The sequence below is a fragment of the Lepisma saccharinum genome, chromosome 7 (genome assembly GCF_977018435.1).
Source record: "Lepisma saccharinum chromosome 7, izLepSacc3.1, whole genome shotgun sequence".
NCBI lineage: Eukaryota > Metazoa > Arthropoda > Insecta > Zygentoma > Lepismatidae > Lepisma > Lepisma saccharinum.
The window spans coordinates 43,384,911-43,401,483 of NC_139235.1; the positions used below are offsets into that span (position 1 = coordinate 43,384,911).

At 37.9% G+C, this 16,573-nt stretch overlaps 1 protein-coding gene across 10 annotated transcripts in view; it reads left to right on the forward strand.

The window, feature by feature from the left end:
• Ufd4 (ubiquitin fusion-degradation 4-like) overlaps nucleotides 1-16,573 on the forward strand; it is a 219,528-nt gene that overhangs the window by 184,737 nt on the left and 18,218 nt on the right. For all 10 annotated transcript variants that reach the window (XM_083125212.1, XM_083125216.1, XM_083125220.1 and 7 more), the window contains 3 exons: nucleotides 99-306; nucleotides 9,219-9,423; nucleotides 11,252-11,625. In XM_083125212.1, the coding sequence (XP_082981338.1) occupies nucleotides 99-306; nucleotides 9,219-9,423; nucleotides 11,252-11,625 (787 nt within the window). The remainder of the gene's footprint in view (nucleotides 1-98; nucleotides 307-9,218; nucleotides 9,424-11,251; nucleotides 11,626-16,573) is intronic.

Consider the following 16,573-nt stretch of genomic DNA (forward strand, 5'->3'; position numbering starts at 1 on the left):
TTATAAAAGTGTAGACACCCTGAGATATAAAATTATCTCAGTCCGATTTTACTGGAAAATGATTTTGTTGATGCAACTGACCAATATGTTAATTTCAGATGGCGATGGTGAATTGTTCCTGTCCCCAGAAGACTTCACAAGCAAGAAACTCACAAACAAGCTCTTGCAGCAGATCCAGGATCCTTTGGTGCTTTCATCAGGTGCACTTCCCACATGGTGCGAAGAACTGAACCACTCATGTCCATTTTTGTTCCCATTTGAAACGAGGCAATTGTATTTCAACTGCACTGCCTTTGGAGCTTCCAGGTATGGATGATAGATATCCTTTTCCCCTAAAAGTTGTATAATAATTTCGGGCAAGTTCCACATGTATTTCAATTCTGTCGGAATGCTCGTATTAGAAAATGAAGCATGGTTGCATGGTTGCAAAGTAGTAAACTGGAATTAAGTATTTACTCTATACATGAAAGTAATTTAAAAAGTTCTGTTAATTTTGCCTCCATCCATTTGATTCCAGTAGATTAATCCTAAGTATTCTGGGGCTGAGGTTCTTTACTCTTACCAGTTCCCACAGATACACATACTTGAAGATGGTAACAACTAAAAGTTCAGAATATTTACAATTTTAATATGCAAATTTCCATTCGAGCTATACCACAGAGTATTGCTTCAGAATACGTATTCATGATTTCAATTGAGATAATTATTTATTTAATCATAAAATCCATTTCTCCCCAGAATATTGTTACAAAAATGATGAAGATTGTGCATTTTGCATAATTTCCATAATACAGTCAACTCTCGATTCTACGACCCCGGGTATAACGACCCTCTCGAAGTAACAACCCTTTTCCCGGGAACCGTGAAAAATTTAGAAAAATTTGGAAAAAAAAAGTTGAAAAATTGAAGGAAATCGGCCGAAAAATGCGTTGTTTTTCCTCCACTCATTCCCTTTACGAGCGCTCTACCGCTCACAGTTAGGTCTGAACTAAAAATAGACACCACCACACCATGCTTGAGTGATATCCAATAGCACTTGACCTCTGCCCTCCCCTCCCTCAAGCGCACCAATGTTACCCCGCACCCGACTGCCGCTACCCAACGTGCCAGGCTTGTTTTGCCACGCTTGCTCTTGGATACGCGAGAAGAGAAGATCGCATGTGCTTGGATGTTATTTTAAATCGACTTGACTTGTTTCCTTGTCCTAAGAGCTGCTGAAAACTCGCGGGGGAGAGTGGGAGTAGCCCGAAATGACTGCTGGACTTGCAGTCTTTGCCAATGTGTATGGCAGGTCAAGCTCTTTCATCAATAAATACACCACCTTGAGAGATAAGAACGCAGGAATGTTCGAAAATACAGATGCGTGGCGCCTGGAAGTCTGGCCCATTTGTCCAGCTCTGACCTAGAGTTCAGCAGGTTCCCGTGAGTGAGCAACTTTCGGCCTTGTAGCCGACAACTTCCGGTAACCGCTTTCATTCAAAACGTGTTCTTTGTTCCCTGCAACACTTCATAAAAAAGCGAAACTGTTAGAGATAATCAAAACCACATAGGTGAACTAAAGATCGTCAACCCGCTTAATGCGTTGTCATCCCGGTTTGCACAAAAGTTTACTTTGATCTTACGTGCATCATAACTCCCGTTTCCCACTTCATACGTTTTCCTAATTGTGTCGATGTCGTAATATCTGCCGAAAAAGTGTTCCGTTAAACGACTGACTTCTCCCCTCTTTTCCTGTCAGCAAACGTAGGGGGGGGGGGGGGGGATGCAGATTGTTTCAGCCAGGATTTTCTTGCTGATGCGGGCTGATTACAGGCGAGGATGGAAAAGGAACCACCCCTCTTCCTTTCCTTTGACATCTAAAATGGGACAATCAGTTCTGGTTATATTCTTGAAAACGAACAAAATCATAGAACAAGTAAAAAAAAAGTGACCCTCTACCCTTTCCCCAGATCATTCTCCGCCACTGGTGTGCACGGCAATGTTGATAATTGCAGATTTCATTTTTTTTTATTTATTTATTATTATTATTTTTTAATGCTGTTGTCTGCATAGGAAATATTGCCCGTATTATTGTCTGTTGCATGGTAAAATGTAAAGCAAGGGTCATTTCTTTCTTCTTTACACTGCTGTTAAAAGTTCCGTCTTCGACAGTTGCGTTATCTTTAAAACGCTGAGACTTTTCTCTTCCGCCACCTGTTGTTCCAACTTCCAGCCCGTCTCCTTGTTTTTACGATGCAGCTGGCGCCAGTGTTTTGTCTAGCGTCTGCAAAGCTCTTGCTTGCCGATAACAGTCGCTGAGACTGATTAAAAAGACATTATTCAAGGGGAAAACGTTTGGAAGGGTGGGTGTTTGACATCGAGAATACTCCTAAATCCAACATTAAATGGTCGATTAACCTGAGAGTAAATAAGGATCTACCATTTTGATATGTGAAAATGTGCAGTTTCATAAAGCTTGTTTTCTGTTCATTTTATGCTAATGGGCTGATCGGGACAAAATATACAGTTTAAAGTGAAATTCAATTCCAAACCCGAATGATTATCGACTACCACGCTGTTTAATGACTTGTCCTAGAATACGCATTGGGTGAAAACAGATCGCAAGTTGCGCGTTTCCTTTTTCACGCTGGATTACAATGCAAGTCAAGGAAGGAGTTTGGACTGCTCCCTTGAATGGGGAAGGAGGGTGAATGAAGTTGGTTAAAGCAAAGAAAAGTGACTTTTTTTTACGATGTATTTTACACAGCCGAACCAGAACGAAAATTATAGCCCTGCCTTTATTTATTTTTGGCTGGTACCTAGAAAAGTTGTGTTGCTTCTTCCGAGAGATCTAATCTTACCAGTTAATCTTGTAACAGACAATGCTTCAGTAAACCCATATAAAATCCAACATTCATTCTGTCCGATTATCTCCCGACTTTTGCTGGCGCCAGTCTGACTGGTGTCAAGATTCTTCGAGTTTCGCTTGCAATAAGCGAGAGATTGTTTTCCTTTCCATTGGTCTCAGTGCAAACGGGTTTCTCATGAACTAGAATTGTAAGAATTTCCTGGAAAAGCAACGACTGTGCACAATTGAAATAAAGTAACATTATTTTAAATTCTCTTTTGTGAAAACTTTTTCATGTTCTATTTTCCTTCTCACAACACGCATCCTGTGCATAACAGGTTGTATAACTACCAGGATAAATGGTGTTACCATCTCCTAGGCATCTTTGTGTCCGTTTGAGCTCCCTTTAAGCTGCAAATTCCAATAACGACCCCTTCGAAATAACGACCCTTTTCCCGGGAACTGTGAAAGGTCGTTGAATCGAGAGTTGACTGTATTTAGATTCCGTAAGAATGTTTGCTGGCATTTTTGCAGACTCTTCGAGGCACCCAGACTCCATAAAATACAGTGTGTTTGATAAAGAATGACCCAATTTCAAATAATTATATTTAATTATGAAAATGTGTTACAGTTACTCAACAAATTACAAAATATTAAGTAAGTCCTAGAGTTTCACTCTCCGTATTATAAATGCTCTGTGTGCCCCCTCCACCTGCTGCACGGATAATACCAAGACAATAGCTGAATTCATTCCAAACGTGTGTGTGTGGACACCCTGGACTTTTCCCCTTACATAAACACCATGTTTCTTCAAATTGTTGATAACAATGAGGAATCTTCTTGGGCGGATCAATCTTGAAACACATGCTACACCATAATTACGGACTCAATCTTGCAGAATTGGAGAACACAAAACACCTTCTGTTCATAGGCGTAGCTAGAACTTTATATTTGGGTGTGCACAAAGAAAAAAAAAAAAAAGAGGTCTTGTACCTTTTTAATAGCATATTTTGCAACACAATCACTTGGCTCTTTAACTGCACTGATGTTTGTAAAGGAATATAAATTCACTAAATGACAGTGTTGAAAATTTCTGAATATATGTAGTAGAAAAAATCAAATTGCATAGAAATTACACACACACACACACACAAAATGTTCATAAATGTTACAAACATCAAAATACACATCATCTATAACAAGAGACGTCTGTCAAAAGGTACAATGTTCTTAAACCCATCAATAACTTCATTTACATCAATAGACTAAGCTTTTTCCTGTTCCACAAATAGCACGTGCAGGGCTTCCAATCTATCCAGCTTCTGAGTTGCTCTTAATTTAGTTTTAACTTGGGTAAGCTTGGAGAAAGCTCTCTCACACGTGCAGCTTGTAACAGGTATAGAAGAAAAGCGCTGTAGTACAGAGTAGAATGCAGTAAATATCTTCCTTCTCCAATGACATCGAAAAACTACAGACACTCGTTTCATCAGTGATAATGCACACATTTGTACCAAGTAATGATATTTTCAACTTCTTACAAACTGCCGTCTAGGCACACCCAGCACACCCCATAGCTACGCCTATGCTTCTGTTACATAGACACCATCTTGTGAACGGCTAAGGTTAGTGTCTATCTGGGTGCTACTAGTGGTATCTAGTGGCAGTCATTTGAACTCTAGGCCACAGCGGTTCAGTAGTACAAGTTTCATTCATTGGTGGTGCATGATTGCACAGATATAAGGTTTTATAATCATTCAGGTCATTCTTTTTTTAAAACACTGCATTGGCCAGTATCAATGACTTATTTGTAACAAGTACTTCCCAGTATAATACATATTCTTAAATAATATTTGGTCTAGGAATTAATTCGTGAGGTTGTTACGCACACATTGAAGCTGTAGTTCAAACACAAAATACATAAATACCTTAAGAAAAATATTGTCCATCGCGAGCCACCACTTTCGCTCATCTGTCAGGCAAGTTACGGATTCCGTGGCGAAATAAGTCCTCATCCTTTGAAGCGATCCAGTCAGAGACCCATTTTTTGATATCTTCTGAAGAAGTGAACTGCTGTCCAATTAAATCGTTATTCATGCAATTGAACAAGTAGTAGTCTGAAGGAGCAACATCTGGTGAATACGGCAGGTGGGGTAAAACTTCCCATCCGACATTTTCTAGATAGGTTTTGACTGGTTTTGCGACATGTGGGCGAGCGTTATCATGTTGAAAAATAAGTTTATGATGTCTGTTCTCCCATTCTGGTTGTTTCCTGGCCAGAGCTTGCTTCAAATGCATTAATTGTTGTTGATAACGTTCTCCATTAATAGTTTCACCCGGTTGCAGCAGCTCATAGTACACCACACCTTTCATATCCCACCATATGCAGAGCATAACCTTTGCACAGTGAATATCTTGTTTCGGTTGTGATGGACCTGGTTCACCTGGCTTTACCCAGGCCTTTTTTCGTTTCGGGTTCTCGTAATGGATCCACTTCTCATCGCCAGTAACAATGCGATGCAAAAAACCCTTTCTTTTCTGTCTTTGAAGCAGCAATTCGCAAATGGTTTTTCGTCTTTCAACGTCTCTGTCTTTCAATTCATGTGGAACCCAATGTGACATCTTTTGAATCATTCCCATGGCTTTGAGGCATTTGGAAACTGTTGTTTGATCAACACCTAATGTTTCTGCAAGTTCTTCCTGCGTTTGACATGAATCCTGATCGAGCAATGCTCTCAATTCTTCATCTTCAAATTTTTTTGGCTTTCCAGGTCGCTCTTGGTCTTTCAGGCCGAAATCACCACTTCTAAACCGTGCAAACCACTTCTGACACGTTCGCTCAGCTAGCGCATGGTCACCATACACTTCCACCAAAATACGATGACTTTCGGTAGCACTTTTCTGCATGTTAAAGTAATGAAGCAGAACACCCCGCAAAAACACTTTGTATGGCACGACGCGCCAATCAACTGCCCTATACTACGAACGATGCGCGCTGACAGGAGTTTTCAATGCATGTATGGCTACACGGAACTGTGGGACGATATGCTCGTTACGCCATCTCTTGTCCAGGTGCACGAATTAATTCCTAGACCAAATATTTAAATATACTAAAACTTATTGTACTTACGTTTAGTGAGTATATATTATTTCCGAACAACATTTCGGGAAACCACTGTTCCCTTCATCAGGTTCTATTTTGACTATCAAAAACACTCCATAGCCATGTCTAGTCGATTCAAAAGCCAGGAAAAAGGATATAGGTTTGACTCTGGTAACGGAGGAATTTAGAAAACTTGCCATAACCTGTTTAAACTTCAATTCCCACACTACTTTTTAAAACTACAAAAGTTAAAAGAATCACTCTAAAAGAAGCATTTCAACTTAAAAAGTTAAAAGGCACATGCCATTTCATTTTCCCATAGTGACTTCAGAATGCCTTCTCTTCGAATGCAGGAAGTTGTCCGCTTTCCACTCCCCTCTTACATACTTCCCCTACATTTTCCCTTCCCTCTTACTTCACGTCCTACTCAAAGTCGCATGTTCCCTGAGCCTTGCGAATAAAGTCCGGGGTAACATGAAAACCTATTTTTTTGTACTCGCACTTTTCCCATCTTTTAAACATCCCAATCCAAATCTCATCCACATTTCCATCCTCCCTGTTCAATTTATTATCCCTATCCTTGCATATGTAGGAAGCCTCATATACATTCCTACTAATTTGTTTATTTTCATTCCAAACAACCTCCAGTTTCTTAATTTCATGTCCCTCTTCAATAATATGCTCTGACAGCCCTGTTCTAGGGATTCCTTCCCCTTATATCCTTGACATGCTCTCTCCGTCTTATATCCATACTCCTACCCGTTTGTCCGATATATTCCTTATTGCACTCGCATTTAATACTGTATATCCCTTTCTTTCTTTCCCCCTCTTTTTCTCTGTCTTTTCCATCTTTCTTGTACTCAGTGAAATGTTTTTCTATAGTTCTCGAAGCCTTCATCCCACAGTTCATTCCATATTTCCTTGTTAATATTTCAACTCTCTCCGAGACCCCTTTGAAATATGGGATTCCTATATATCTAAACTTCACTCCTTCATCCTTCTCCTTCCCCTCCCCTCCTTTCGTGTCTCATTCCTTACTCATACACTCAAACTCTTTTTCGCAAATTTTGCATGCTCTATTTAAGTTCCTTCTCAAATCAGCCTCTTTATATTCATTCTTTTTACCCACCATCATGATCCAATTTTCGTCTTTTTTCAATTGATCCTTATGGTTACATAACCTTATTTCTAGGGGCATGCATATTTCGTTTTTGACGAAAAAACGAAATTTGAAAAAACACATTGTAGTGTTAATTTTTCATGTTTTTGAAAGGTGTGAGGTGCATTTTGTGACCATATTTTGTCACGAAATAATGCGAAATGAACTGCAAAAAGCGAAATTAACTCTTAAACACGAAATTAAGGGTTTATTCACCGCCGTGACACCTTCCGAGGTCTGAATTATCCTGAGAGTTATGCAATTCCCGGAAAATTAATTCTGCTGTTAATATTGGAGAAGCAAAAATGGACTCCTTTACACAGAAATAAACTTAATACTCTGATTACTACATAAATGTGCTATTAGAAGTGAAATGTTAATTATGTGGAATAAGTGTAGTTTTTAAATCAAATTTAGGATTATTTTCACAATTTTAAAACCAATGTGTCTTTTTATATACCACTTTTCATCCATTTTTTCACCGCTATAACACCGATATTTCATTTTATTTACCACTTTTGAACCCGAAATTGACTCAGTTTTTGTACCGAAATTTTGCCTTTTTATTTACCAAAAATATGTGCCTCTACTTATTTCCCTTACAAAGAAGTTTAGTTAAACATTACTTTTAGTTCTCCTTGTGTGTGCAGATTCTTCATTAATGTTCAACTCCCCAGATAAGGCTTTGTGGAAAATTCCAGTCCTTATGTCCTTTTCTTTTTTATAAATCCAAAGATCCAAAAAGTTTATCATGTTATCTTTCATTTCTTCCTTAGTAAATTTAATACGTTCCTCTTGCTCCCCCAATATCTTAAACATTCTCTCGAAACTCATTTCCTCCCCAATAATCAAAATGTCGTCGACATACCTTCCGAAAAATTTTATCTCATTCTTCATTTGGTTCAAGGCCGCACTCTCTCTATAATGTAGAAAAATACTAGACACTATTCCGGAAATTGGGTTTCCCAATGCTAATCCTTCCTTTTGTACGTAAGTCTTTCCATTAAAACAAAAATAATCGTACCCGGTGCATAGGTGGGACCACCTGACATACTCCCATGCAATAAAGACATTCACCCCTTTTTCCATTAACCACATTTGCAGGCAGTCCGCGGCTTTGTCTCTGGAAACACTCGGATACAGGTTGACGACATCAAAGCTAATGATCTTATCCGTGTTTGTGATTTCAAGTTTTTCTATTTCATTTTTCACTTCCAGAGATTTCCTGACTCTAAACTCTGTACTTTCCCCAACTTCCTTAATTTTAGAAATGAGTCTCTTGGCTAATTTTTACCGCGTGTGCTTGTACATATGAAGAATTGGTCTTAACGGGGTTTCGTCTTTGTGGGTTTTTGGTGTCCCGAATGCTATTGGGATATTCCCTTTCTTGCATTCCTCTATTAATTTATTTTTATCTACCCTTGTCAAAGTAATGCTAGTTTCTATCCCCTTCTTTACTTCCCTTCTTATTTTGTTAATCGGATTCTGCCCTATAACCTTAAAATCATTACTGCAGAAACATTCCTCCATCTTTCTTTTGTACTCGTCCTTATCCATAATGACCATTTTTTTCTCTTTATCTGTACGAATTAAAAAGACGTTATTGTCTTTGACCCATTTCTTAACATTATTCAGCTTCTTTTTATAGTGCCTATGCTTCTTGTCCCTCCCTTTTCTTCCGGTTCCATTTCTTTCCTCTTTATCATTTTCCTTTCTGATTTGTTGCTCAAAAATGTCATGAATCTTTTGTTTCACTTCGTTCCTGTCATCCTTATCGTCTAACATCGCCCCTATTCTTTCAGCTGCTATTATAAATTCATCCTTTACAATTTTATCCTTCCCAATAGCAAACTTTTACCGTTTTCCCATGATCTCTTTTAAATCCGTAGGAAGTTCTTTCTTAGTTAAATTTAACACATAATCTTCCAGTTCTAATATTGGCCAATTGACCTAGTTATATACAAACATCTAAACACTTTTTGTTGTTAAGTTTTAGAAGGGACGTGGTAAGAGAACATAGTTTGTGGTATCATAACATGAACTCAATGCTGTGGTAATATGAGAAATTTTCCTCTTTTTTTTATCAGTAAAAGTTAATTTTTAAAACATTGTTGCAATGTCCTTTGTTTCAGGTCAATAGTTTGGCTGCAGACACAACGAGATGTAACATTAGAAAGACAACGAGCTCCAGGTCTTTCTCCTCGTAGAGACGATCCACATGAATTCCGCGTTGGCCGGTTGAAACATGAGAGGGTCAAAGTTCCACGAGGAGAAGCTTTGCTAGACTGGGCAATACAGGTCATGAAAATACATGCAAGCAGGAAGAGCATTCTGGAGGTAAGGAAATGCATTTCCAGAAAGAAAATAAATAGGAATATAATATGTAAATTTGTAGAATGAACTTCCACTGATGAAATTCATAAATGAATTGGTAAAGGGTAATTTTACCTTCCACTATTTTTTATGCTATTGGCAAACTTTTCATAACTGTACAACAGGGTGGCTACTTGCCGGGAATTATGTGTGGATTTAACTCTGTAAACGTGAAAAATTGAAACTTTTATTAATCCAAATCCCTTTGAATTTACTCATAAATATAAATGCCCTGAGGCAAGTTTTTCACAATTTAGCTTTTATTTTTATCGAGGAAGAAAAAGAAAGCTGCATTCAAAATAAGCAAAATTCACTTTGTTAGTGCCCTTTGCATAACAATGTATCTGATACACAGAATATTAATGCAATATGAGATACCTTGAAGTTGATTAGGTAAATTTGAGTTTGAAATTCTTATAGAATTAATATTTTTTCATAGATTAGTATATTCCGTAACATTATGACTTGTGTTTGTAGATGCATTTTGAGTCTCAGTATGTGAAGTAGCAAATGTAAACTCCACACCTAAAATTAAATATATATATATATATATATATATATATAAAAATCAAATAAGGTAAAAGGAAACACTCACCGGTTAGTAGGAAAATTCAAAATTTTCGCTAATTTATAGCATCATCGGTGTGAGAAGAAACAGCAGACCTCACACCTTTCAGAAACATTAAAAATTAACATTAGAATGTGTTATTTCACATTTTGTGTTTTCGTCAAAAACGAAATATGCATGCCTCTAGTGATGGGAGATTTTCTGTTTCTTCTCACACTGATGATGCTATAAATTAGCGAAAATTTTGAATTTTCCTACTGTCCGGTGAGTGTTTCCTTTTACCTTATTTGATTTTTACTTAGCCATTTTGGCCCTCCTTGCTTTTATCCATTATATATATATACATATACAGGAATAGGATCAGAAAAGTTGCCAGAAGGGCGGATAAACACTAATGATGAAGGAGACAGTAAACACTTACCACACGAAGAGAAATTATTCTATATTTCGCGATCTATGTCGCATTTTCAAGTTGAAGAAGAAAGATCGGCGTTACTAAGAGAAGAGGCACTGTTTAATTTGAATGGAATTAGAATTTTTGGATACGTTGGTATCACCTTATATTTTTAATATATTTGGGGCGGGGTGGTGGTGAAAGGTTGTAATACTCAAGATTGAAGTATAGAAAACATCTGCTTGTACCCTTGAAAAAAAATTTAAAAGTATACCTTCAAAGCCGGGAATTATACTTGAATTATTTTCATGGTCCTAGAGTACAACCCTAATTATTTTGATTTGCATTGAATTGCATAACTCACAGGATACTTCAGACTTCAGAAAGTGTCGCATCTGTATATAAACAGTAGATTTCGTGTGTAAGAGTCTATTTCGCATTTTGCATCATTTTGTGACAAAACAGGGTAGGAAAATGCACCTCACACCTTTCAGAAACATTAAAAATTAACATTAGAATGTGTTATTTCACATTTTGTGTTTTCGTCAAAAACGAAATATGCATGCCTCTAGTGATGGGAGATTTTCTGTGTTTTCATAACTTATTTTGGTGTATGTATTTTGAATAAACAGCATTGAATGAATTTTGGTATGTATTTTTAATGAACAGCATTGAATGAATTTTTCCCCCTCGAATGACCAGTGCAGTGTAACACTTAAAACTTTGTTTCGAACATGGTAAACCATGACAGAATGATCTGCATTTTGTGCGTGTGTGTGCCAAAATTAGTGTAATCCTGATTGCTGTTATTGACACATTTCGTGTTGCAGGTTGAATTCCAAGGTGAGGAAGGAACTGGCCTAGGACCAACATTAGAGTTCTACGCACTGGTAGCTGCTGAACTTCAGAGACGTGACCTAAACATGTGGCTGTGCGATGACGATCTGGTTGATCAGGAACAGACTCTAGATCTTGGGGAGGGAATGAAGCCTCCAGGCTATTACGTGCGTCGTGTATCCGGCCTCTTCCCTGCTCCGTTACCTCAGGACTCTGCAGCATGTGAAAAGGCTGTGAAGTATTATTGGTTTCTCGGTGTGTTTTTGGCTAAAGTGCTGCAGGACAATCGATTAGTGGACTTGCCCTTGTCTCGCCCATTCTTAAAGCTCATGTGCCATGGAGAAATTCGTAACAATGTTAACGAAAGGTAGGTAAAGGCAAATGCTGCATTACCAACCACGGTAATATAATAATGTACGCAGGTTTGAATTCATTTAAAATTTAATCCATAACTCAAAATCTTACAATTGTACATAACTCCATGCTTGACAACCAATCAACAAAACAATTACACATCTACATACTAAGACATTATAACATCGTAGATGTTTCACAATCTATCTACCTTCTAAATGACAGCACTGTGGTTTCCTCCTCCTAGAAGATTGTTATGGACTGTTCACAAATGAGGCAGTAATGGTTTCTCATGCGACGTCTGGCAATCTCTTCTGTGCCGTCACGGAACCATCAAAGATCCAAAAGTTACCTTGTGCACTGTCCGAATCCAACATATTTGATTTAAACTTTACTTGATGCAGGTGTACCATTCTTGTTGTTCATCGGCATTGATCAATATCAGACTTCTCCGTAAGTGCCTGCCACTGTCCCTCGTACATATTTGGGAAATGTGGATGTATAATTTCTTATCCAAACTGTACTTCCAATTTATGGTAATTCTTGTTTCCTATTGTTCCCATTTCTCATTACTTCCTACTCCATAATTTATGACCAGGGCAAATTATAGGTATTAAGGGGTTGATATGACAATAATAAGTGTGTTGAACAGACTCATACAAGTTAAAAATACAGTAATGTTAATTGTATGTAGGGGTTGAGGATGAGATTAGTGATATTGGCTGACATGCAGGGTGACTAAAGTTTTTAACCAGTGAGAGAACTGATGAACAGCAAATTTCCTCAATGCAAACCTTGCTCCGCATGTCCACTACCAGTCTCAACACACTTCCTCAAATGTTTCAACATGAGTAGTGGGTTTTGTGGTACGGACAGGACGAGAAAGTACGAGCCCCCCTCAAGCAGCTTTGCTACACTTAAACAGGCTCAACATGTCCATATGAGCTTTTTGAGCAAGTGTGGAACTCTTGCCTAATCCAAGATTTTTGTAAAAATGCCCTCGGGAATTTTTCAGAAAGTACGAGCTCTTCAGATTGATTTGCACATACTTACAAAAGTTGCATCAGCCAGATTTTTGTTCATAAATTTGTCAATTTTTGACCATACCAGAAATTAAGCTTATAGTATGTTTTTTTGTCAAAATCCCAGGAATCTTGAATTGATATCTATTGGGTTCTGAGACCGAGTGGAGTGTAGTGTATTGCCTTGTAATCAAAAAGGTTCGGGTTTGAGTCCTCATAAAATCTGATGGCAAAATGTTAATATTGTTGTTTTGTAAATACGGAGCTTTGGGTTCGAGTCCTGAGAGATGTGGCATTCCATACGTGAGATTTTGCTCTGTTGATAGCTCCCAGATCTTAAATTTGGTAAAAAATTCTCTATTCTCTATTAAGAATCGCCAGAGTTTTGTTATCTGGGAGCTCAACAATACGGGGCAAAACTGCATAATCAATACATTAGAATGGAGGTCAAGTAAACATTGCATGCTTTTTCCAATCTTTTGATCAGTTCCATGTCTCGGCCAACAATAAATTATTGCATGGCCGGGGGTTGTATGCCAACAGATATAATCTATACTGCGTCTTTTCAGAGAGGAATAACATATTATTCATCGTCATTAGATTATATCTGTTGATATTACCTCTATTGTGCCTTTTCCGAGGGAAATTACATGTCATTTGTCATGGAACTCAAAGAGAAATTCTTATCTATACTATGTACTCTTTCAGGGACCATCCATCATATTGAGGAATTGTCTTCTGGATATTGTCATTGCAAACTGAATTGCATTTAGGCTTGGTCTTGTTGTACATAAGTCTGTAACTTATAGAATAATTATTGCAATATTTCTGTATTTCTTTTGTATTTTGGATAGGTATCTGCTACGAACAGAGGTGGTATAAAATGGGTAGGTAATATATTTTCTGACGGTAAAGTATTGTTTTATATCCAAAGGGTTTCTGTGTTTAAATCGTGTTTCTAGTTCGAGTTGCTGTTTTAAGTCTATTTTATGCACAGTAAGGCTAATCGGGACTGGCCCTACAGTTTTAAAGTGGGATCCAAACTACTTGTGCCTCTACCGGGTATCGAACCCGGGACCTCTTGATTACGAGGCATGGGGGAAGCCATGGGGGAAGCCCTGAATCGTGCTTCTAGAACTGCTCTGTGACTCTCTCATTTCTCACATCATAAATATATGATTTTTCACCTATGAGAATGACACTGCATATGGTGTCTTCAGGTAATGCCTCGTGGAATTCACAGATAATTTTAATGTTTGTTCTGTCATTAACCACAACTTGTTTTCTTTTTGAAGTGTTGATGACAAACATGGGTCTCTGTGTTTTGAATTCATCTGGTGTGTAGTACAGGTCAGTATTGCCAGTAGTGACGCGCTTGAAGGAAGAAAAAGCTTCATATAATTTAAGAAAATCATCCTTGGAAATGTCTAAATTATAATTTTCTCTAGGAAAAACCTCATTTCTGCCATTTTTAAGATATATGTTCTTGATGTTGCAGTTATCAAATCTACTTGAATTTTTTTCCTGATTATTGTGTCTTCCGGTCTGAAACAGTACCACTACAAAATCGGGCATGTCAAATTGAATACTGGAGAATGAATTTGTGGCATCAAACTCATAATAAGTGCCAGATGCGGGCTTCTGTACGCATTGATATGTGTAAAATTGCAGAGGAACCTGTGGATTTTTTACTATATCTGCTTTGTGTTTAAGAGCGTAACTGGCCTCATATTCAACAACTGGGATTCTTAACTCCATAGTCTGAATAATGCATTTTCCTGCATCAGGTAAGGTATTAGGCAAAGCTTCCCCTGTAGAGTTTAATGTGCTGTACCTCATCAAAGCATTGTTATCATTGGCAGCTCTTCTAAATGTAATTCTTAAACCACCCTTCCACATAATTTCTTTGTAATCCGAGAAGAATCCTGGCAACAGGCGCATCGGGAACAGCACTGTGTGATTTTTAGATAATATCTTATCACCAGCTTCAAATCCACCTATTTGGTAGTATGAAGCCTCGGTTTTGGATAATTTTAGTGTGGCCAAAGCTGTGGAGGTAATACCGGGATAATCCACTCTGTTTATAACAACGCCATGCTTTCTGATCTCAATTTCAGAGAACAGATGTGGTACAAAATTATCTACCAATCTTATATTTGAATTTGCCGGATAATCTGTACCATCGAGCTTTACAACATCAAATTTGATGTATAGATCTGCTCTGTGGGGGTGTATAAAGCCATCCCCTACATCAAGATCAACCTCAATCTCTGTGTTGGGTTGATTTAAATTTGCAAATGTCCTCCTGTTTGGAGGGAATGATTGTAGCTCATAACTCTCAATATTTTCCATTGTATGTATTTTTATTTAAATGTTAATCTCTATGATAGCAGTTGTTGTGGCTCCAGCAAAATCAACTAATTCTTCTTTTTCATTAGTGACCATCAATTCAATGTAATCTATTCTATTATGGCACACAGGAAAATATAATGTTGGGGATGGATTGTAGATGATTGGCTCCATGAATTCGGAATTAGGTTTGAATGTTGCAATGATGCCGGTTTGTTTGTGAGTGCCTATGCCATTTGATTTGGTGATCATACCCTCCGCCACATTACAGTGAATATTTAGAGTCTCTATGGCTAAGAATTTAGGTATATTCATAGCAGTGTGTTTGATGCCTGCTTCAAGTTTTGTGTTGTTCTCAAAGCCTAACAGCTCTCCTATAGTACCCAGATGCACTGTTTCTGTGGCAGATACAATCTCTACTCTGTGAGTGACAGAATTTTGACTTAACACTACACCTCTGGGTAATTGAGCATTTAGAGTGGACAGATTATATTGCCCTGGAGTGATGACAATTTTTTGATCCCCTACTGCAATTGTGTTGTTGTGGTGTGTAATATTAGGTATCAAGTACATGCCATAAAATGCTCTGAGAGCTATTGTTTTGGGATACACTATGTCATCATGCAATTTGAGTTTCAATATTGAATTTTGGCTGGTGAGATGGAATACCCCCATGATGTTTCAGATACCACAAGGCCTTTTGAAAATTTTCAATTGATGGTTTATTTATTTGAGACATATATCTAAGAACAGATAAACACAAATGTCCGCAATTAACATCTTTGAAGTTTTGAACACGGGCATTATTGTAATAAAGATTAGCTGAATTTAGATATTTTACTAAATTTTCAGGTGGAACACCTCCAAATGAATCAAACACAAATGCCTCATTGTTTAAATATTTAAGATAACAGATCCAGTGAGTGCCCTGATTTTTGTACTCATCCAAATTAACAATGCCACACTCTTTGTTGAGTGGTTGTTCCGGTAAAGAATCAGACATGTACACACCCCTAAAATGTTTGATGCCCAGTGGCTTGATTAAAGCTTCAATATCTTGGTTTGTAAGCGGCTCTTGTTTTTTTTAAACTTACTCATGGCTCTCTTAACACCTTTGCCTTTTTTCTCCATTGCCAGGTTATGGCGCTTCTGCTCATCTAATTCTGCCTTATTTTTCTTGGCATCTATTACTGTTTTTGCTATGGCAGCTGATCCCCCAGCCAAGCTCCCAACAGCCCCGAGAGCAGCTAAGATGGCCGGGATGGTAAATATAAACCCCCCCACATGTGATTTTTTTCTTGATTGCTGTAATTTTTTTAATTGGGGGGTACTAAGCAACAATTTCATACCATGTCCCTTTGCAAGACAAGAGCTTTTTTTCTTCCGCTGCTTTTTGGTCAAAAGGCCGTCAATAGTTTTAAGAGATTTGAGACCTGCATAAGGTATTTGATACATAACACCCTTGGCCTTCATTGTAGGTTTATTATATACATATTCACAACCCCCACCCCAGTTTTTGTTTGGTGCTCATAGCTATGGTGGTCCCCAATGCTGCTATTTTTTCACTCAAAGAAGCATCTTTGCTTACAA